We start from the raw sequence: 22557 nt of genomic DNA, 5'->3' as shown, positions 1-22557 counted from the left end.
CTTTACCAGGTGTAACTATGAAGTTTAACTTCCAGGCATCCATGAAAACAAAATTTATTACATTTAACGGAGTTAGAAGTTAGCAGGAAGCTAGCGGAAGTTAGCTCGCTAGTTTCGCTAGTTACCCAAGCATGATATAGCATGTTCTGACTGAGAGATTTCTGAATAAATTCAAACGTACAGCTCTGCTATCACTTCCAACATAAATGAAGACGGGAAACTAAACAGCAGTGACGTTTGTAGGGTTACTGAAGTTGGGCTAGCTGCTATATAATGATGTGCTACGTGATCGCTAGCGACACAGCTATGTTAGCATGACATAAACAGTGAAGCTGGAGGACGAACACTAACACTTTTCCACTTATAAAAGTTAACGTGCCTGATAGTTAGAGACAAATGCAATCGCATGGCAGGATGCTGTAAACGGACCAAACTTCAGTCAGGAGAACAACTGAGATAATCCATAACAACTGAGATAATCCATCCACAATACGAGGTTAGTCATTAATATACTGCAACAACATGGGAATAGAGCAGCTGCCAGAGAATTCAACATTAATGAATCAATGGTACAGAAGTGGAGGAAGCAAGAAGAATGAGTTTAATAAAGTTTGATTTATCTGACTGCCTTGTTTCGCTTAATGTGCCTTATAATCCCGTGCACCTTATGGTCCGAAAAATACGTACTGCACACTGCAGTTTAATGTTGCAAAGCACCTCTTTTTAACTTCAGTGGATATTATACATGGTTATGCTCAGGATATGTCAGCCCATTTCTACTGGAAATGCCTTTTGGTTAAACTTTCAGCAAGGAATTTGTATTCGCACTGTTAAATTTTTATATAGCTTTAATGTACATAAAAACCAGCTTCTTGTTTAAGTGAAAATAAAAGGAAGGTTGTCTTTTTGCACTAGTAATGTTGTGGAGTTGTATTTTGTCTTGCATCAATTATATCGTCAGTTATATCGTTATCGCAAATTTTCAAATATATATCGTGATAAATATTTTTGGCCATATCGCCCTGCTCTACAGTGAACCCATATATATATATAGTCAGACCAAGAAGAAGTCTGAAACAAGTGGTAATAGATCCTTAAATTACAGGCAGAAGTCACAAATGTGCAAACGTGTGAAGAGACAATTAACTTTATGTCCAGTGACTGAAGTGACTTCTAATATTAGGTTTAACTGCACAACTGAGCCTGAAACCCATCACCAACTGTCAGCTAAAAAAGAAACAGGTAACTGTATTAGGTATGAGGTTCAACTGCTTAATGCTTAATGAAAACATCTAAAAAGCCAATCACACGCTGTTTTAAAGACAGACACACATAAAATACTTATTTAAATCAATCAGATAATTTTCTCAGGGAGGTCAGGGATGAGTCCCTGCCCCAAGTGGAGGAGTTTAAGTATCTTGGGGTTTGTTCACAAGTGACGGGAGAAGGGAACGTGAGACTGACAGACGGTGCTGTGGCCGCAGAAGCTCTCAATTTACTGGTCGATCTACGTGCCTACAGTAGTGACTGAAAGAACGAGATCGCGGATGAAAGCGGCAGAAATGAGCTTCCTCCGAAGGGTGGCTGGCCTCTCCCTTAGAGATAGGGTGAGAAGTTCAGCCATCCGTGAGGGGCTCAGAGTAGAGCCGCTGCTCCTCCACATCGAAAGGAGCCAGTTGAGGTGGTTCGGACATCTTACAAGGATGCCCCCTGGGTGAGGTGTTCCGGGCATGTCACACCTGGAGGAGGCCCTGGGGCAGACCCAGGACACGCTGGAGAGATTAAATCTCTCAGCTGGCCTGGGAATGCCTTGGTCCCCCGCCCGGACAAGCTGCAGGAGGTGGCCGGGGAGAGGGAGGTCTGCCCTCCCCGCAACCTGGCCCCAGATAAGCGGTAGAGGGATGATGGATAGAAATAATTTTCTCCTTAAAGCATTTTATAGATACAAAGAAACGACTTATCTGCATATTGCTTTATTTTAAGATAAAATAACTTTTTTTTTAAAGATAAAGAGGCCTTGTACATTTTCACATCCTAACTGTAGCTGTAAAAAAAATACTTTCTTTTTTCAACACTTTTTATTGTATCTTTCATTCAATACTAAAGCCAACGTTCAAGGCTTTTTGTCAACTGTGTTTGCAGTGGAGCTCAACAAACAACCTCACATTAATAAAGGTGTCAGTCAATAAATTGGCCTCTTAGCAGGACACAGAAAATTTGGTTGCCGAGCTACAGAGTAAAAGCAAAGTACTCATCAGCCAGCTGTTTGCACAGCTACTCTCTTCCAATATTTAAAACCTCAATAAATAATCAGCATCTTGTTTTTTTTTTAATGCATTTTTAACAGTGAGGCTAACCTGGTTGATAAAAGCATTTCCTGTGACTATTTCACAATAAAAGCAAAAAGCAACTTGTAAAGCATATAAAGAAGTGTAAAAAAAGAAAAATATGATAACTTATTGAACCTTTTTAAGCCTTTACCTGGCATCTGTCTACTGCAACTTGACTTGACTTGGCTTGCAACAAAAACTCTGCCTGTCTGGTAAAAATCCCACTGTAGACATCAGCTACTGCAGAAAGAAGAACCACATTGTGCACACATTTAAAGCCAGCATGTCTCGGCAGATGAAATAAGGTATTAGCACTATTTGTTTTTGTCGCAGGGACAGAACTTGCTGCCCACTTGCTCAGTTGAACATTAATATACTAGACTACCTGTGAATTCAACACCCACTTTGTTCAAAATGATAAATAGTGGTGTTTGCAGAAAAACGGAGCCATTTATTTTAAGATTATCCACGGCCCACTGTGAAGCTCAGCAGAAATTTGCAGTACTAAAAGCCTGAATGGAAAAATCAGGAACATTTAACACTCAAACATTAGTATGTAATGAACCGTGTCTATGTAAATGTATATATCTAAGCGAAGGTCTTCCTGCTCTCTTCAAGTCTTTTTCTTCATAACGCCGCCATCATTATTTCTCTCAGGAACCACCAAACAACAAAGAGCTAAACCTACTTGGTTGTGACTGAAACTGAATATTTTCAGAAGACCTGAAAGTGATGATGAACTCAGTCTCAATATTTTCTCAGTCAGTCTAACCTATAATTCATGAACTCGGCTGCCTCTCCAATCAGCACTTAAAAAAATACTCTACAGTTTTGTGCTGATAATGACTATCCTGTCTGTCATAATCAAAACCGCAATCAAAGGGGGCCTGTGCGCTTTGAGAGCTGCTCACCGGCCCCGTCGGATGATTTCTGAGACTTTCTGGGCTTGTTGATGGTCAAACAAGACGTAGCAGAAAAAGCCTCACCTGCAAGACAAGCGCAGTTTACCATTTTCTGTCACACTAGAGCAGAAGAACAGAAGGCATTTTAAAAAAAGGAGGCTGGAAAAGTGGGGGTTGCTAACTTATTCTTCCTTGATCAGGAAGTGTAGGAATATCACATCAAGGAATATAACAATGAGTCGACAAAGAGAGGGAAGATAAAAACTGTTAATATGGTGGTAAACTGAAAAAGGCGAAAATTGTTATTCCATCTGCAGTAATCTACATTTGGTGACATGCTCTCCCCTTCTGTTTGGAAGGGAAGAAACCAGACCCTCCAGTACGGAAAACAACAAGCATCGATGATAGTAGATATGAAAAATATTAACAAAGACAGGGACGTGCTGTCTGTCAGAGGGGCACACAGAAGCAGAAAAATCGAAATCCTAGTTATTATGTGGAAGCACGCTTTCTTCAGGTGAAGTAATAAAAAGGCTTTTTTTTGTCTGTCCTTGAACAGAGGGGTACACTTTCCTTTGGACACAAAATCATGGGCAAAGGACTAAGGTGGAGGTGGGTTACAAAGCGGCTTGCGGAGGCACAGCCTGTACGGGAAGGTATCAGCTGGGTCATCCCATGATGCGGTCGAGATCAGATTTTATAACCCAATGTACTGTAATTGTGGGCTAATGCTAGGTTCAATAAGTTAAAAATGTATTTAAACAATGTAAGTTTAAATGATTTTAGCAAAAACTGTCATGCAAATGTTTTAAAGGGAAAGAAAATAACTGTGCGTTCTACAGGACTTTATTTCTTTAACAAAAAAATCTAACTGAAATGCGTCAGTGTCTGTGCTTTGGAAGTTAGATCTGTGGTTTTCAAATGTTAAATGCTTAAGAAACACCAAAGGGTAAGCTAAAATTTTAATGCAACAAACATGTTGGCAGTACTTCTTATCAGTATACTAAAAGACAAAATCATTTTAGATACCCCATTTGCAGCTTTTTAACTTTGCATGACTTTTTCTTAAATTTTGCAATAAGCTCCACTACAAGAGAAATCACCTGCATCAACTCATCAGACACACTGACACGGTCCAGAAAAAGCTCCTGCTTCCTGTGCTCCTGACAGAAAGGATGCTTGGTTTCTAAATGTGTCCTCAGCTTGCTTGGCACCATGTTAGCATTAGCTAACTCCTCTTGACATGATGCACTTGGGCTGAGGGGCTGTTGACATCCTAGCTCCAGCTGAGACCATAAGACCGATCTACTGACAAATCGCCCCCTCCTTTTTTCTTTAGTTGGTGCGTCACACTGGTGGATAGTTGTGCTTTGCTCCACACAAGTAAGCGATCTGCTGCTCCCATCACAAATTTTATGAATCTTCTTGCTATCAGTCATGAACTTCAAGTCCAGCAACTACACTGCCTTTCATGGAGTGTTTAAATTTTGGCGGCTCTTTACTATCAGTGCAGCAAACTTGTAGTTCAGCATGTGCATATGTTTCTGTGACTACATGGCCAACAAGCTATGGCTCCCCGGGGACAACTGCACAAGCTGAGTCATTCTAACAGCTGTCAGTTAATCATACGGCTGAATCTGCTTACAGTGATTTAAAACCACAGAGGCTGTGACAGGGTTTGATACACAGTGATGTGCTCATGATTTACTGCTGTATTTGTCACATGCGGGTCCAACAGATATATACCACACATATTTTTTTTCTACTGGGCAAAGATTGTTTACTCAGTCTTTCAGAAGATGATTAATAAACCAATACATCTGCGCCGTGACAGGAAAAGTCAAAGCAACAGCCGTGGCTTTGACAGCAAATCAGTTAATTGTGTCACTTGCTGGCAGCAGTGTTTTCCTCTGTTGTATATTTCTCCATTTCAATGAGCTGCCATTTTTTCCACAGCTTGTTTTCCTTTTAAATGCACCTGCGTGGCGTGGAAACCCTCCTTTCCTTTGCTCTACTTCAGTGTCTCACTGGTCTCTAACTCAAAGCAAGCAGACAACAGTTAAGCAGTAGAATAAAAGTGAGGAAAAAAAGCAGAATTCACAAGCTTGTACCTTATCAGGGCATTCCAGTGACAGGAGGAGATGTACTGAAGTGTGACCTGGCACTTATCCCCTCCTCTGTTGTCTCCAAAGTTCGGGTTTATTTGGATAAACTCTTTGGGAAAAACACTTACAGCTGCATGCAGCTGCAAACAGACAAGCGCACGCTTTCTCCTTTTTATTTTTTGTTTCTAGCGTTACCCTCCGAAGCACTCTTTTTTTCATCCTGCTGGGGTCAGAGAAAAATTTGTGAAATCCTTTTGTTAGGTGTTAAACAAGGTAATTATGTAGAGTATAGTGTTTCGTTATAGCCTCCAGGATGCTGTGAATAACATAAAATAATGTATTAGGGTAGACTTTGTTCACATACCTCTGTAAACAAGTTTGTATAAACTAACTGATATAAAAATGCTTAATTTTAGATCAAATGATCCACTCAGACATTTATTAGGCACACCTTGCTACTGTAGCCGTTACACTTTCATGTTTATGAAACCAGGTTGAGATGATCTGAGCTTTGTGACATGAATGCAGCCATCAGACGATGGGTACCCGGCAGTCACAGAGGGATGCACTTGGTCAGCAATACTCAGGTAGGCTGTGGCATTAAAATGATACTCAGGTGGTACTAAGGGGCTCAAAGTGTACCAAAAGAAATATCCAGAACATCATTACGCCCGAATCATTGATATAAGGCAGGATGGATCCATGTTTTTATGCTGATTATAAAAAAATTCTGATCCTGCCTACCAAATGCTACAGCACAAATCAAGACCCCCTGGTGAGCAAGTGCAAATTGTAGTCTCAGTTTCCTGCTCTTAGTTGAAAGGAGTGCCATCCGGTGTGGTTGTCTGCTGCTGTAGCCCATCTGCTTCAAGACCGGATGTGCTGTACACTTCTACATACGTTTATTGTCATGAGACATAATTTGAGTTACCGTAGCCTTCCTATCAGCTTGAAGGATTCTCCTCTGATCTCTGGCACACAACAAGGCATTTTCACCCAGAGAACTGCTGCACTGGATATTTTCTCTTTGTCAGACTTAGAGATATCTAAAAATATCTGAGAATGCCTCAGCAGATGAGCAGTTTCTGAAATACTCAGACCAACTATTCTTACTCATTCTGATGGCTGGTCTGACCTTCGCAGGTCTTGACCATTTCTTCATGACTAAATGCAACAAGTTGCTGCTGTGTGATTGGCTGTATGGATATTTGCCCAGATAAGCATCTGACTGGTTCCTAATCTGACACTGATATCTAAGTACAGAAGAACATAACAAACACAGACCTGAATCAGCAGAATTATGTACTGTTCTTTTTTTAAAAGTCACAGACAAAGCACTTTAAAGTGAGCTTACTTGACATCTAAATCACGGGTGTCACTCTTATTTTGCCTCATAGACCACAGAAAATGTGCCACCACTGCATAATAACCCATACAAATTATATCCTTCTTTTAACATAATAAAGTGCAAGTACACTCGGAAAGCTTTAAACTTTAATGAACCATCCATTTCCGATACAGATGATGAACAGCCAAAGATGTGTTAAGAAAAATAAGCGCAACTGTGAGTCTACTGTCATTACAAAGAAATGCTACTTTTGTAAATCAAAGAAACCCATTGGCGTGGTATGGTAGGCCATGGGTAATGAAAAAAACCATTAATAACTTTGCAGCACAGTGCTTTCCACCATAAATCATAGTGGAAAGTCCAAAAACAATGCCGGTCTTCCCTGTAGTTTTCACACTTTGCAAAGACATCCACCTCGATCTCAAGTATTAAAATCGGCTCTGAATATTTTAATTAAAAAGGAAAATGGAGTTTAAAAAGTCTATAAATTAATCTTTCTCTCAGCTCTTTACCCTCTTTTTGGCTCTCAGACCCAAACCCAACAGTTCCTTTTGAAGAAGTAAATCTTTTATAGAACGCACACAAATATAGCTCCACTTTTAAAAAAGGCTCAGTATTTTCCTATCATAGCCGGACAGTGTAGTTTGCAGCAAACATTACTCAAACAAAAGTAAATAATGCATTGGATCGTTGCTGTGGAGTAGTACACATTTAATGCACTACTGACTATTCTGGGCAGCAGAATTATGTGGGTCATATTCTGCTACTTCCTGAACTTCAATACCCGTGTGGAGGGATATAACGGTGTGACCTTTTGATTGTTAGTATCCTTTAATAACTTTGGGCACCAGGGAAGCTCTGTGGCACAGTCTTAGGTTCATTTTGCTTTTTGTCTCATTTTTTCAAAAGAAAATAAATAATAATGCTTAAAGGTATCCTTAAAATCATCATAAATCAACATAAATTACCTTAATGCAGTATTGTATATATCATCTAGGTTTATTTATGCTAATTTAAAAAAAGTGCAGTGCTGGTATTTACACTGTTATTCACACAATGACATTTAATTCAGAAGCTGCATGTCACACAAACACCTGCCACACAGTCTTCCTTGCATCCAATCTCCAGGCCTCAGGCATGCTCTGCTGGGGATGTTCTCAAAATACACCCATCAATCATGCTGTCGACATCTACGCCTGCCATCCCCAACCCCTCCGACTCCGCTCCCGACTGCTGCAGAAAGGCTCAAGGTGAAGGAGGGCGCTGCGTTTCGCCATCTATAATAACTCACCTGTAGAAGTGCACACACACTCACTGCAGGGTGAGTGTGTCTTCACATTCACAAACAACACCCTGCACCCCACAAAAATCACAAAATCGATCTACAAAGTCCCGCTGAGCTGGCTAAATTGACATCACAGCGAAAGGAGAGATGGCATTTCCCAGGCTGGAGTAGCGCTGTCCCATCTGGACAGAAGTGATGAAGTATCGGAGGGACACACAAATACATGCACTGGATGCCGTTTTTTTTTTTTTTTTTTTTAAATTGCAGATGTGAGAAAAGCAAAGAAAAACGAGTAAAACGCTGGTCCTGCTAGTTCCCCTGGAGAGAGCACAAGAAGGAAGTGTGAGCCCAAAGCTAGCCTGTGAGACACGATAATAACTTTGTGTGTTTGGCCGTGAAGCTCCTCACATGACCAGAATGTAATTACTTGTCTGCGTTTGCTGCCCTCTGTATGCACGAGCCCCGTCTTTTGGGATTCACAGAGGCAAAAGACAAGAGGCGCTGTAATACGATTAAGCACGATCAGAGTAATAATCCCTCCCTGCAATTTATGCGTCTATTCATACACTACGTTATACTGTATGTAGTATAACTTCCCCTGATATATAGCATATCTTCTCCAGATAGGACAAACTGACAGCTAATTAAACATGAAGAAACAGTGAGAACAAACTGCTTTTAGTTTACTTATCGGGGGAATTCTCTTTCTCTTTACCTGTGAAGGCAAATAAAAGGGAGAAAACCAGCTGAATAAGTAAAGAGGTGAGACAAGAGTATGGCCCATTCAGTTTATTTTTTTCCAGGCCAACAAATATTTGGCAGGATAGAAAAAAAAAACACAACCAGGCAATTTTAAGTGAGAGAGTGGGAATAAAAGCAAAGAGGGAGGTTCTGTAAAAAGCCTGTCCTACCTAGTTTTTTTTTTAAAACCAAAACAAAAAAGAAGAGGCACGAGGACACGAGGGAGAGAGGATGATATAGAGGATATAGAGGTAGAGAGTGGAGGTGAGAAAAAATATAGGCAGAAAGAGTGAGGGAGAAATATAGAGCGAGTTATGTAACTACAAGGCGCCTGTGATGTCAGCTGCTCTGTCTTCACTGAAGCTGACGCTCCTTTGAACATGCAGGAATGAGCACCCTAACCCGAGCACACATTTCTGCGCATATTTTGACAGAATCTGGTTGTATGCGTTGCAACTGACTTTAAACATGAGAGGGAACAAGTTGTCTTCACCAGAGGTGAAAACATTTACTCACATATGGCTGTTAGGTACAGCGCTGAGGTTCTAAACAGTCAGTTGGGGTTTTTTAAATCTCTATTTCACCTCATTTTAGGAGGGAAACTGTAGATTTTAACAGCATAACATCTGTCTGACAGCTGCAGTTACCAGCTGCTTTTAAGATGAAAGGCTTTACGTCCAAAACACTTAAAATATCATGCATTATACTAAGATTAAACACGTCACTAGTACTTAAAGCAAATTGTGAATTGTGTATTTCAGTATGTATGACCTATGCAGGCAGCTTTCGTATTCCTTAGTCTTGTGTTGACGTAAGAGATTCGGCTCGTCTGTGAGCAAAGAAAATTCTCCCTCCACAGAATGAAACCTACCTCAGAGCCGTGTAACATAGGCATGGTCACAGTGGCTTTGTCGATCACTTAATCACTTTATTTTATATACATTTATTTAAAAAAAAATTTCATATTCACACTTTTCCAAGTACACAAGTCCCTCTGACTAAGGTTGGTGATTATCTCACAGGATTAGGAGATAACAAGCTCGATCATCTGGCTCCTTATTTCTTGCCTTGTTAGCCTTTTGTTTAATCGCAACTGCTAGATAACAGTTGACTTAGAGAAATGATACGACCAGATACGAAAATAATTTGCAACAAAGCAAAGCTTTCCTCCTTAAGTGTACTCTGGTGACAGTACAATTCTCCTATCAAATTTGTAATAAAGAACCTTAAGTATTGCGGTTTAAGTCCAGTGCATAAGCACTTCTTCCATGTGTGCTCTTCACTTTCACTCCTCTCCTCTACACTCAAAGTCTGACTTAATACTGTACTCCTCTTCCTCCTTCTCTCTCCCTGTTGTCTCGTCACACCTCAGAGACTCCACCCCGCGATCCTGTTAGTGCTTATCAGAGCATGGCTCGGGTTCAAACATGGACACGCACACGCCCACACCTTTCCCCCAATCAATACCGAATTTACAGAGGCAGCTTTTCTCTCCTAACTGAGCTCAGCTCTCAGGGGTGGCTGGTGTCACCAGGCTGTGGAAGTTTGGCTGAACTACATACATCTCGTATGGCTGCTGACACAGAAACACACTTTGAGTTACTAAAACCTACAAAGCAGAGCAAAGTGCACACCACCGTATTATCTTCCCTGGCGGATCTTTAAGTCTTGGATCGTCAAAAGAAATATATCTGAAAGCTAAATAAATACAGAGGTCAACAGCTTAATTATGGAATTAACAAATCTCCGAACACAAAGTCAAATGAACCAAAAGCTGTGTGAGGCTGAGATGTTGATGCAGTGAGATGGCTAAAAAGATCCCAGAATTAAATAAGATTCTTTAAGTCGAGGTTTAACCCACATAACAACGTGCGCTTGCAGTTAACACCGTAACAAAATCAGAAATCTCTTTCAGGAAATTCAATATTCCAAACTATAAGGAAATTTGCCCATTTTGACCCACTGAGGTGCAGCATTCAGCTATAACTTATTACTGAGCTCAACAATTCTCCTGTGTTTTCCACTTGAGAATTGAGCAGTCACAAAGTTCAATGACTACAGCTATAAAAAACAAAAACTGTAACTAATTTAAATTTGGCTGTTGCATCCCTCAAGATTGTATCCCTGATGAGCCACACTGTTTTCCCAGGACTCCATTAAATGTGAATTTCAATATGGGAAAGAGGAAGAAGTTGCAAAGACTTAGCTTTGGGGAGGAAGGTGATGGTGAGAAAAAAACCTACTTATATTCAATATCATGTGTACTGGCGATGATGACACAGAAACCACAATTTATGCTTCGTTGACCGTCCTTAAACTTCAAAAAGTTAAAATAAACTGAGACCCGTTTCTCATGACCAGAGATCCTAAACATTAAAGCTGCGTTATTTCAACACAGAAGCCGTTTGATCTCTAAACCTTTAAGGCGCAGTGAACCTGCAGATAAGTGCTGAAGGTGCACAAGGAGAAAACCTTGAAGGAGATAACAGCTATATTTCAAACAGGTGCGTTTTTTACCTTTTTTTTTTTTTTTTTTTTACAGGTGCAGTCACTGAACTTTTTCATTCGGCTGATCCCGACCTGAAGCCACTGTTATCAACTGCTATACAGTTGACTCTCTTGCCTGACTTTGATTCGTACCGCTGGGACTAACTAAGTGGATGAGACGCCCCGAGAAGATCAGCAGCGATCCTTGCAAATATCAGCACATCTCCTCATGTGGTGTGTCCTTGGTGGATAAATAGGATTGGAAGTCTTGGAGATGAAAGCACAATCACATTTGGACTAATTCCTCACAGGCGCCTTTGTCTTTGTTTCTGTGTCATTTCATCATCTTGGAGATCATTCTCCCTTTAATGTCTGAAGATTTAGAGAGAAAGGGGAGTTTCAGTGACTACATGGGGGTTCTTTTGAATAAGAGGCAATTTTTTGGAAGGTTAAAACAGGCTATGAGTCCCCATGTTTAATGCTACCAAACCGCAAATACAAATATTTCTATTTTCACTTAAAACATGCCGGAATCCTTCATCATCTTATGTACTTTATGTAGGATGTAGATTTTATTTAACTTCATGGTACACACCAGGGAATATTTAATGTGTAGTTGATTGAAAAACAATAACCATGCAGCTCTGCGAGGCTGTAGTTATGCAGTTATGAAAATGAAAACATGTTGAGCAGGAAGTAGTTGTAGACAAAACAGTGCAAGCTGGTATGAATATCATTCGTTTTCTAGTTTTTTAAGGAATCTGACTGGTGTTAGGTCAAGAGCTGTGAAAATTAGATTTCTGATCAGGTGTTTGTGCGAGATGAAAGGTCAGAGTCACTGGAATTCATTTGTAGGTGGAGAGGAGGCAGTAGTGTCTGTATTGAATTTCTAGGGCTGTGCAGGAATATTGCACCATTTGAGTATTTGTTCAGCTAATTTTTAAATGATGGACTTGTGTAGAATCTCGGCTTGGGCGACCTTAAGGTATATTTTATTCCAGGTAACTTAATTATGCAACGTAAGTATAGTCAAAAACACAGCAGGAGAGGAAGAAGAGGATCACAGAATCTCTGGAAACACTCAAAACTACAGAATTCATTTAATTGTTGTCGAGGCGTTTCAGATATCAGTTACCTTGTGCTGGCAGATGAGCACCAAAGCTGTTATGATTTCAAACTCCATATAATAGCTGAGATGTTTTATACTGAGGTGGTTGTTCAGCTTTATTTCACAAAAGCTTGTTGTCTCATCTGCCTATGGCTCAGTGACAACAGAAAAAAAGTAAAAGAAGGATGGCAGCCTCCTTGAAACTAGGAAAACATCAGTGGTAGCCTACTGATTTTCTTTTCGCATTCAGCTTCTGATTGCAAGTAGCTATAGTGACCAACTGGTCCAAAGATGATGGCACATGTCACCTTCTGTCTCTAAACTTCTGTCTCTAAGACCAACTGCAATCACTCTGAATTTACAAATGCAGAAAAACTGCCAATAACTCTTTGCAACAAAGGACTCAACTGCCTGCCAACTTGTTGCATTCTGGTTATATTTCCATTAAAAGGTAAGCTGGCTGAGTGTCTGTGTCACTTGCTATCCTGCAGGAACTGTGTCATTATTTGTAGAGGAATTTCTGAACTTCTGTTTCAAATCTACATTTCTGGCTGGAGTAACTGGTTAATGTGAATTTCTGTGAATGTAGATGGTGACAGATTTGTCATTTCTGCTGATTTAATCACAGCTACAGACTGATAGCGGACTGACTCCATGTTATTGCTGTTTCGACACACCAAAGTCAGTTTAAAGACGGCAGCTGACTGCGAGTGGTCGCAAAGCTGGTCTCTGTTTTCAAAGCAACGAGCTAAAAGGGAACGAGATCACAAGTTCATTGCGCACTTTGGCAATAATTTGTGCCAAGTCTGTAATTACCGTTTTCCGTATTGTGACTGTAGCCTCATGAAAGTTTATTAGTACACTTCCAATTATATTTGCCACATTTCCAAAACTAAACAATACACCAACATATGTAACTGTCTGTCATACAACTGGCAACACAGGGCAGGTTAAATTTGACCTGGGGCGAGGTGTCATTTGCTCACATGACTTGCCGTCTGAACACTCATTCAGTGTCCAATGTATTTATGTGCTTCCAGGAATATGCATCCTGAAAAAACCTTGCTGCCCTCCCACCATAAACAAGCATGCACTGAAAAGAGAAACAAGTAAGCAAGGTAGTCACTTCTCTTCTCTGTCTCTGTCCATCCTATTATTCATATTCAACTCATATTCAACTGCACTGCTCCCGCAGCGCCTATAACTCAGTTGATAAACCCCCTCTTGGTCACGCACAAAAAGAAAGGGGAAGCAGGAAGGCTGGATGTGAGAAAAAAAGAGAAAGATACAACTCACTTGTGTATTTGTATTTGTCTATAAAAATGCATTGACATTCATCTCTCTCCTTTCTTTTTGTTGTGTGTTTATCGAGTGTGTGGGTGGATAAAGGACACTTCAGATCTCGCTCGGTTGAGAATAAAGAAGTCTTTGTAACCTCCAGTCTCTTTGGTCCTGGGTTTTAAGCACACATATCACGGGGCTTCCTATCAACTGCAGCGCGGGCTGCCACACACATTAGCGCTGCCTCTACATAACTCCTAAAACATACAAATCCTGTACCAGCGTACACAATTTAGCAAATGTCCTTCCACCGACTTGCAGGAAATCATGCCACTATGCAGCTCATCAGAGCAACAGGCAAGATTTTAATCTCTTGAAATTAATGCCGTGAGCAACTTACATTCCAGTGTGTAGTTAGCATCAGTGAATGTAAGAGGCAGAAAAGCATAAAAGAGGAAAAACGAATAGACGATGGAGCTGCTGTACTCACCATCCTCTTTGCATTCCTCGGGCGGCTTTGCTTTCTTGGCTAGCCTCGGGTCCAGCCACGATGTTGTCTTAGTGTTGTGGCTGTGAAGAAAAGACAGAGAGAGCGTGAGAGGCAGTGTGATAGATGGCGAGAGAGAGGAGACTTGGCACAAAGAGAGAGAAGGAGGTTGGTGGATTCTTAATTCAGCCAGAGAATCATTTCAGAGAGGAAAGATGAGACTCCCTTGAGTACCTGCGTCTAAAAAAGGTGACAAGAGAGACGAAAAATGCTTTAGGTTAACAAAATGGCAATCAATACTTTTAATTTGCTCACTGTCTCTCATTAGCGGGCGGGGGAGGAGGAGAGGAGAAGGGATAGGAATGGATAGTGGGGTGACTGGGGGAGTGATGGAGAGGAACAGCTGTGGGCTTGGCAGATTCAGCCAGAGCCCCAGGCAGAGAGCTGGATCTAGATCAGATATGATGATGTGCCAGGGAAGCGCAATGCATCTACGCGGCTTGTCTGAAGCTCTGGACCCACAATGGCCTCCCTTCATGATGACAGAACAATAGTAGGAAGGGAAAAGTCAGGGGAGGTGTTGAAAATGCCTACAGTAAAAAGATAAAGGAAGCGAGAAGATAAAGGAAGAGGATGCAGCGAGGAGACCTTCTTATATCTTTTTTCTCTTTAATACTTTTAACTTTTGTGTTTTCCCGCAGGATATTTTCTTTGCAGCTAGGCGTCAAACACATATAGATTTACAGAGAGGAACAGTCTTGAAAACATGCAAAATGCAAAATATAGAGATAATAAAGTTAAGTTAAGTGATGGTCTGTTGATGACAAAGAAGACAAAGGGAAAAACACAAAAGTAATCACCGAGCAAAAAGTAGTCTGGCATGTTTCTCTCACCTGATTCACTGAAGTGCAATGAATCAGCTTCTTTTAGGGCGTTTTCACACCGACACACTTTGTTCACTCTCGTCTGAATCAGCTGGTGACTTTGTGAACTAGTAGTTTTTCTCTGTGGCTTGGTTGCTTTTCACAAAAATAAAACTCCAAACAGACTCCAAGAAAACCTAATTGTGCCACAACAAACCACGTGAGAACTCTCAGACCACACAGCAACAAAATAAAATACAAGAAGTAGTCGCTTTTGTCTGGCCTGGTGGATAACACAACTAAGTGAGTCCCTGACTTATTTTTCAGCCAGGGGCTAGAGTTGGTTTACTCTTACAGTTTACAGCATGCAGCTGGTACCCAGGTCAGATTATGAGTAGATCATGTTAACATAAAGGAAACATTCTCGTTTAGAAACGGACCTGAGACAAACTGCTGAACTGCTCCTCTTGATGCACTTGAGTGCAAGTCTGGTCAAATCAGCACAAATGAACCAGAGTTGGATTTAAATGGACTAAACAGCGCAGATGTGAAAACACCTTTAGTCTCTGTTAACACCTCCATAGAGCTTATCGCTGTTAGGAATGTGGGGCTAGGACCCAAATGCAGAGTCAGGAAGCAGGCAAGATAAACAGAAAAAAAAAACCCAACTCCTGTTTATTGGCATAGAGTCCGTAAGGTACCATACATACAGGAGTAACACCAGGAAACACACCAACAGGGTTAATGGACACTGAGCCAAAAGAGAGAGGGAAACTGTGGCTATTTATACACATAAAAACACTGAGGGCTAATCAGGAAATAAGACACAGCTGGGAGGAAAGAAGACACGGGTTCACAGATTCAGCACTATCACAGGGGAGGTAGTAAAACTAAAAGTAAGTCACAAAAGACAACTAACTGCCAAAGTGCAACACGGAGTAAGCAACAGCAACCAGGGAATCAGACGCAAGACTGAGCTTGGCACATGGGAAAGATACAGGAGGATAGACAAAAGGAAACACATGAGAATACTAGAAACGGTAATGAAATACAACTAGAAAGGAAGATTCAAAATACTAGGACTAAATGAGAACTGAAAACTTCCCAAGATGCAAAAAACTAAACAAAATCCAGAAACAAAGCCCACAGACCACAAAAACAGCACACAGCTGGATGCTAAGACTGTAAATCTGATAGCCAAGTGCATAATTTACAGGATATTAAACTGAAATAATAAGCTAAAAAATAAGAACATCCTCTATACAGCTGCCGAATTGTTGTTGGTTCTCGGTGTCTTTTCAAATTAGTCATTTACTCAATATTAAGAGGTTTTTGAAAAAGAGGTTTTTGATCTCAACGGGACATTCCTGGTTAAATAAAGGTTAAATAAAAAAATAAAACACAAGGTTAGGGTTAGGCTAACTTGTATAGCTGTTAAAGTATATAATTTTATTTGAAAGGGAAAATCTTCTGCTTTTATATGGATAAAATACATCCTAACCCCAAAAGAGTGCCAACAACCTGCTGGATGATGATGTTTATCCAGAATACTAATTGCTGGAATATTAGAATAATTAAAATAAATATATATAAAAAAAACTACGTAGAACAACCAGATAGTTGTTATAGCCCTGCAACATTGTGTTTGCGCTGTGACTAGCTCAATTAACTGAGTTAACATGTTGACATTTGCTGATTAGTATTAAATGCTGCACAGAACAAGGCGTTTCTGTCATACAAATCAGTTATTTTAAATACAAATAACTGAAATTGAATAACTGAAAATAAATAAAATAAATAAATACATTTCATTAAAATATATATTTTCTTGATCAATCAATTAATTGTTTAATTAGTTATAGGCAAAACATGTCAGAGCAGAGATCTTTATATATTTACAAGGTTGAAACTGCATCTTTGCCAGAAATCACAGCTGTTTCATTGTAGATTTTTTCTCAAAGTGTATTGAGGTATTTTAGTCTGGACCAAAGTAACAGACTGATTGAATGGTGCATTGCTGTCCTTTGAGCTATGAACAGAAGCCTGAGTAGAAAAAAATGGACAGATAAAAGAGGAACAAGAAGCTTCATGCCAAATACAGAAGAGCATGAAGTGAACTTCAGTGCAAGTTAAAGTCTTTGGCTTAAATGTTGAATCTTTTTCATCAGAGCTTTTTATTCTCTTTTCTTTCCTCTACTTTAGCCTTTCAGTCATTTCTTCTCCATTACTACCTATAGTATATAAAACGTACTACCTCCTTACTCATTTTCTTGTCCTCCCTGTCACCCTCTCTTTTTTCCGCCTTTGCTATTTTTAATCACTTTTTTTCCCTTCCCTCTTCCTCCGTCTATTCCTCTTCTCAGACACCTCACTTCAAGAGCAGTAGGTAAACGAATTGATCTTATTTGGAGGCCAATCAAAGACAAGCATCCTCCTGGCATCACTTATGCGTAGAAAAAAAACCCTTGATGCTATAAATGCGGTAGGCTAAGTGAATTAGTTGTGTAATGTGCTTGATGGATGTGGGAGCATGAGGTTTCTCTGTTTGGGGTAGGAGACATATGGCGAGTTGTCTGCAGAGGATAGGAATTAAAAGTTTGCATCTGTGGCAAATAGACATGAAGAGACAACATGTGCCTGGCTGGCTGACAACCCTGTCTCATTTCTTACTTTGGTGCTGCTGCGAAGCTTCTAGCAGTTAAAAGAGTGCGCTCAAGCAGGCTGGGATTCAGCTGATTCTACGGAGAGATTTCTCCTAATCACTGAAATGATCAACTGGTGCAGAAAAGCCCCCAAACTTTTTCGCAATTGCAAAACCCCCTCTCTGCTATATCTACATTTGTTAATGTTTTACAAGAACTCAAATGCACACGCAATTCCCACCACACCACTGCAAAAACACACAGCAACTCAATTATTCTTATGTAATAAAAATTCACCCCATGGTTTTACTGCAGCTGTAAAATACTAACAACTCCAATGAATTAAACTTTAGAGCGTTTATAAGAGTTCTACGTAGCAAGGTATTTCTGGGGAGCTTTAAATCTTTAAAACCACCATGTATCACATATAGTCTGTGTGTGTGTGCTGAGCACAGAGGCAATTAAACAGTGCTGAAAACATAAAGTGACCACATCTTTAGCAATCTTCTTAGGATGTAAGGCAAATGACATGATCTCTGAGTATGGCGCTCAGATTCAGAGCTGTCCCTCTGACGTACTCATTTCTAATCCCGTCCATCCCGGTCACTCCCATTGAAAATCTTAACAAGCTGCCTCCAGCTCAGCTTCCCGTCTTTATGTCAGTGCTACTGTTTCCAAACCATACATCATCTAACGCTCGTCTCTATCCACTACACCCTGCCTGCGCTCTCTTCCTCACCTCGGTTTGGCACTGCCCGTTCCTTCGGACGGTTGACCCCAAGTATTTAAACCCCTTCAACTTTCACTACCTGTGGTCCTTGCAACTTCACCTTTCCACCTGCCTTCCTCTTCTCCCCAGAGCATACCTCCCACTTCACCAGACTCTCTCCCACCTGGTCCCTACTCTCACTACAGATCACAATGTTGTTTCTGAGCATTATAGTCCATGCCTGACTTCACCTGTCAACCTGTCCAATCAGTTCAATCGATTATCAATTTGTTCATTTTTCTACTTTTGTTTTTAAGAAATGTGTAAGCTGCTTATTATTACAGAGCAATGCCTTTAATGAAATTCTTGTATAATCCCAGCACCAATGTTTAAAGCAACAGTTTGTCTCATAGTTGATACCGATAATTTTTCGTGCCATGATATTTTTTAACATGCAGCCAACACAAACAGATGATTGGCAAGCAGATATTTTTATTGGTGAAGTAATATCAGCTGACATCAATGGTCAGCTGATATATTTGAGCAGCGGTCCCCAATCACCGGGCCACGGACCGGTCTGTGAGTCGTTTGGTACGGGGCCGCGATTGTTGAGGCAGGTGTGAAATTTATGGTTTTATCGATTTTTATAGTTTTTTTAAAAAAAAATCGTTTTTATCGTTAACTTGGTTTCCCTGGGTCTTTTCCTGTGTGTTATGAATAAATCTTCTTTTTTTGGTACCAGTACTGGTTTTATTTTATTGTATTTATCCGCGACACCTTAAAGGCCGGTCCATGAAAATATTGACGGACATATACTGCGGCACAAAAAAGGTTGAGGACTGCTATATTAAAGGATTTATAATTATTGTGACGTGAGTTTGTACAGATATCCATTCTGTCCACAGCTGCACACAACAAATGGCTGACGGTAAAAGAAAATATTCCAATAACTACGGGAATGCAAAACAACGTTCAAATTCCAATTTTAAAAGTTTTTTTGTTTACATGTATCATCAAAACAGGCTTGATATAAGTTTTTTTTTTAACATAATACTTTAAAAATGGCAAAAACAAAAGTGAAGGAAAGGAAAGTTCTAGAAAATTATATTTTGCTCATTTTTCAGAGACCTTAATTTAAAAGAAGAACGTTTTTTTAGCTAAAGTTTTTTTGTCACTTTACACCCCGCTGAGGTCTTTAAAAATCACTTATAAACATCATCAATTTCAAGAATATCTGAGAAAAGTCTGAATGCATATATCATTCAAACACTTACTCTATGAAGTAGACTTCTCCTTTCTCAGTGTATGCCATCTCCCAGTTGTCTGGCAGCGGCCCTAGCTCATCGTTCTCATCTGGTTTGGGCACTGCCATCTTCGGGATCTGTCCATCATCTTTGGGTACCTCGCTCGGGGCCTCTGCTGGGTTGATCTGCGGGCCGACGTCCCCTGAAGCATCTGTGCTCTTGTCCTCATGTTCACTTGATTCTGAGGTGACAACAGGACAAGATGAGTCAGGCATGACATTATCATCGGAGAGGAACGGGGGAGGGCGAGGAGAGTGAAAGACAAGGGAGCTGAAGTGTGGAAAATGTGAAGGGACTGATTGAGAGAAGGGGCTAGGGGTGGAGGCAGAAAAAAGAGGAAAGAGTGATTAGAAAAAGGTGAGAGGAAGTGGTGACATTGGGGAAAGACAGGAGGGAACAGAGGGAGTGATTGAGGTTAACAAGACAGAAAGATGAATAAATCAGAGGAGACAATAGAGATTGAGAAAGTAGCAGGCGGTGATGCCCTACTTTGAGTTGTGGCAGTGTGTGAAAGTGTTAGCGAGAGAAAAATGGGAAGACAGAGAAAGAGATGGCAAGTGTGAGCTCATCCCAGAGGAGGTTTGGTGGAGGGAAGTGAAGAGGGGACAAATGAAAGTAGCGGATTGAGAGATAATCTATGGGAGGGAAAGCGCGAGGTAGTGATCTGCTTAGATCACAGAGCCTGCTGTGCTCTATTGATTCCCCTTCTGCTCTCCTGGTCAGCCCACACTCGGTCCCTTTCAGAGACAAAACTCCTCCTGAGCCGAGAGAAGCTGCCCACTTTAACAAACAACATGCCTCAGCATGACGTTTTTGAGCATCTCACTATTGCTGAAGATATTTCCACTCTTGATTTATAAAAACTTTTCAACACTTCATGTACAAATTTGAACCGATGGCATTCTCGTCATAAAAGTGGTGCTCTGCTTCAGTTTGGGGTCTCCAAAGATGACAAAAACCTTTTTAAGAAACCCCCACTACCACTAGATTGAGATTACTGTTAATAAGCAGGTAAAAACATAAATCATGTCAGCTTCATTAAAAGTTGACTACCATACAGTAGGTCTTGTGTCAAAGTCTTAGCTTTTACATGCTGGGTTTTAATGAGATCACAATGTCAGAGATTTATATTATTTTATCATCCACAGCAGGCTCCAGACAAAATGAAAGTAAAGTCAAAGTGTAAAATAACATGCAAAAAAACACACAATCTACTTTTTAAACTTTTTTTTGCTTCTGATTTCCTTTCATCAATTCAGGTATTTTATGTCTCTGATCCAGTAAAACAAATATGATATTTAAAGGAAAATCATCACTTCACCCTTAGAACATTTAATCTGAGTATTTTCTGTTTGTTTTTCTTCCGCAAATCATGAATCTTACCTTGTTTGACCTCGTTGCCAAAAGGAAACCAATATTGCATCCTTTAACCAAACTTCCCTTCTCAAAATATCACCTTAACAGCTCCATAGTATATAGCCGTAATTACATCCAAAAATACAGCTGCAGCACAATATAAAAGTAAGTGCAGGGATCAGCTGAAATCAGCACTCAGACTCCTTGAGCTTCTGTGCTGCTCTGACTGATGCTGTGCAGTGAAAGTCTTTTCCTGAGGCCATGAAACCATCTTAGAAAGTCACAGGACCGAAGCGTGGCTCTGGATTTGGAATCACAAAATTCGAACTCATAATGGTGTTTTTATGATCGCCTATTCATGTGATCACGGGTTTCAGTGCGTGACGGAGCAACTCCATGTATCTGTGTTTGTGTGTTTACTTGTTATAACAAGTGAACACACTAGAAGATATACTTAGATACGTCTTTTTAGTCTAGTCTTTCAGTGCAGAGAATGGCACCTTTCTCTATCAGTTTATGGATAACGACAAGCTCTAGAGGTTTGGCCTTGTTACACAGAATGTTAAACCCCTTTTCTGCCAATTTTCTGTATTTACAAAGAGGATAACAGCACTTTCTACAGGGCTGATTCACAAATGAGAGAAAGCACTTAATAAAATGCCCTTGTTGATTTTTAAACAGCCTACAGGCTTTTGTTGAATTGGGGAGCAAAATATGTGTTTGCCCCTTGCCTATCTGTTCTGAGACACTGTTTAAAAATGGTACCTAATGAATGATATCAAATTCTAGAGAGCAGCAGCACTAATGCTTTAATCATAAACTGTTTGTGCCGCAGAGGTAATCACTGCGAGAGCGAATTGCCGTTCACTGTTTATATATCACGTCATTAAACTACATATAAAGATATTTGTGTAACCAATTAAAAGTGATAATCTGCCGTAAAATCATTTTCAAAGAAATGCATGTAAAAACAATCTGTTCCTGCATCTGTTGCTAGGCAACCGCCCTTAAAGAGACTGTCGCTGTAACATGCAGATCAGACTGAGCCCAAGCGTGACCTCAGACCCTGCTGTCATGATGAAGCCTTCGGCAGAAGTGACCTTTGCCTCTGTGCGTCTGTGGAGGTTGCTGTCGGGACTGACCTGGGGTGACAGCAACACCGTTGCCATTGACAATGGGTCTCTCCTCCTCCTCCTCCTCGGGGGGCTCGATGCTGGCTTTTTCCATGTTGCTGACTGACTTGTTGCGTTTCCTCTTGCCCTCTGAGCTGGGTCTGGCGCCCGGGAGCAGCTGGTCCGTTACATTTAGCAGCAGAGCGCTGGGCTCAGCCGGAGGCTTTGGGGTGCCGTAAAAGTTATCTGGAAAACAAAGTTTAGCTATAGACGTACAGTAGAGTGCAAAGGAACTTTAGATTCTCATACATCACATAATATCACCAAGTTGTCAAATTCCCTGTGAAAATGAGAGCAGGATGAAGGGATCTAAAAGATGGATATCACTGACAAGCTCTGCAAATTTTAGATCAAAGCAACATTTGGCTAAAGCGCAGCCTCACTCTGATGGTATATGTCCACAGCTTCTGTGATTTCCACACTTCCCAATCACTGAC

General features: G+C 40.5%; 1 protein-coding gene across 8 annotated transcripts in view; it reads right to left on the bottom strand.

Moving 5' to 3' along the window:
• magi2a (membrane associated guanylate kinase, WW and PDZ domain containing 2a) overlaps positions 1-22557 on the bottom strand; it is a 266517-nt gene that overhangs the window by 63129 nt on the left and 180831 nt on the right. For all 8 annotated transcript variants that reach the window (XM_026146239.1, XM_026146241.1, XM_026146240.1 and 5 more), the window contains 3 exons: positions 22091-22306; positions 19563-19773; positions 14078-14157 (listed from right to left, as the gene is read on the bottom strand). In XM_026146239.1, the coding sequence (XP_026002024.1) occupies positions 14078-14157; positions 19563-19773; positions 22091-22306 (507 nt within the window). The remainder of the gene's footprint in view (positions 1-14077; positions 14158-19562; positions 19774-22090; positions 22307-22557) is intronic.

Source organism: Astatotilapia calliptera, chromosome 17 (assembly GCF_900246225.1).
Source record: "Astatotilapia calliptera chromosome 17, fAstCal1.2, whole genome shotgun sequence".
NCBI classification, from domain to species: Eukaryota; Metazoa; Chordata; class Actinopteri; order Cichliformes; family Cichlidae; genus Astatotilapia; species Astatotilapia calliptera.
Note: the sequence above shows the minus strand (reverse complement) of the source record. Positions and strands in the feature narration are given on the sequence as shown.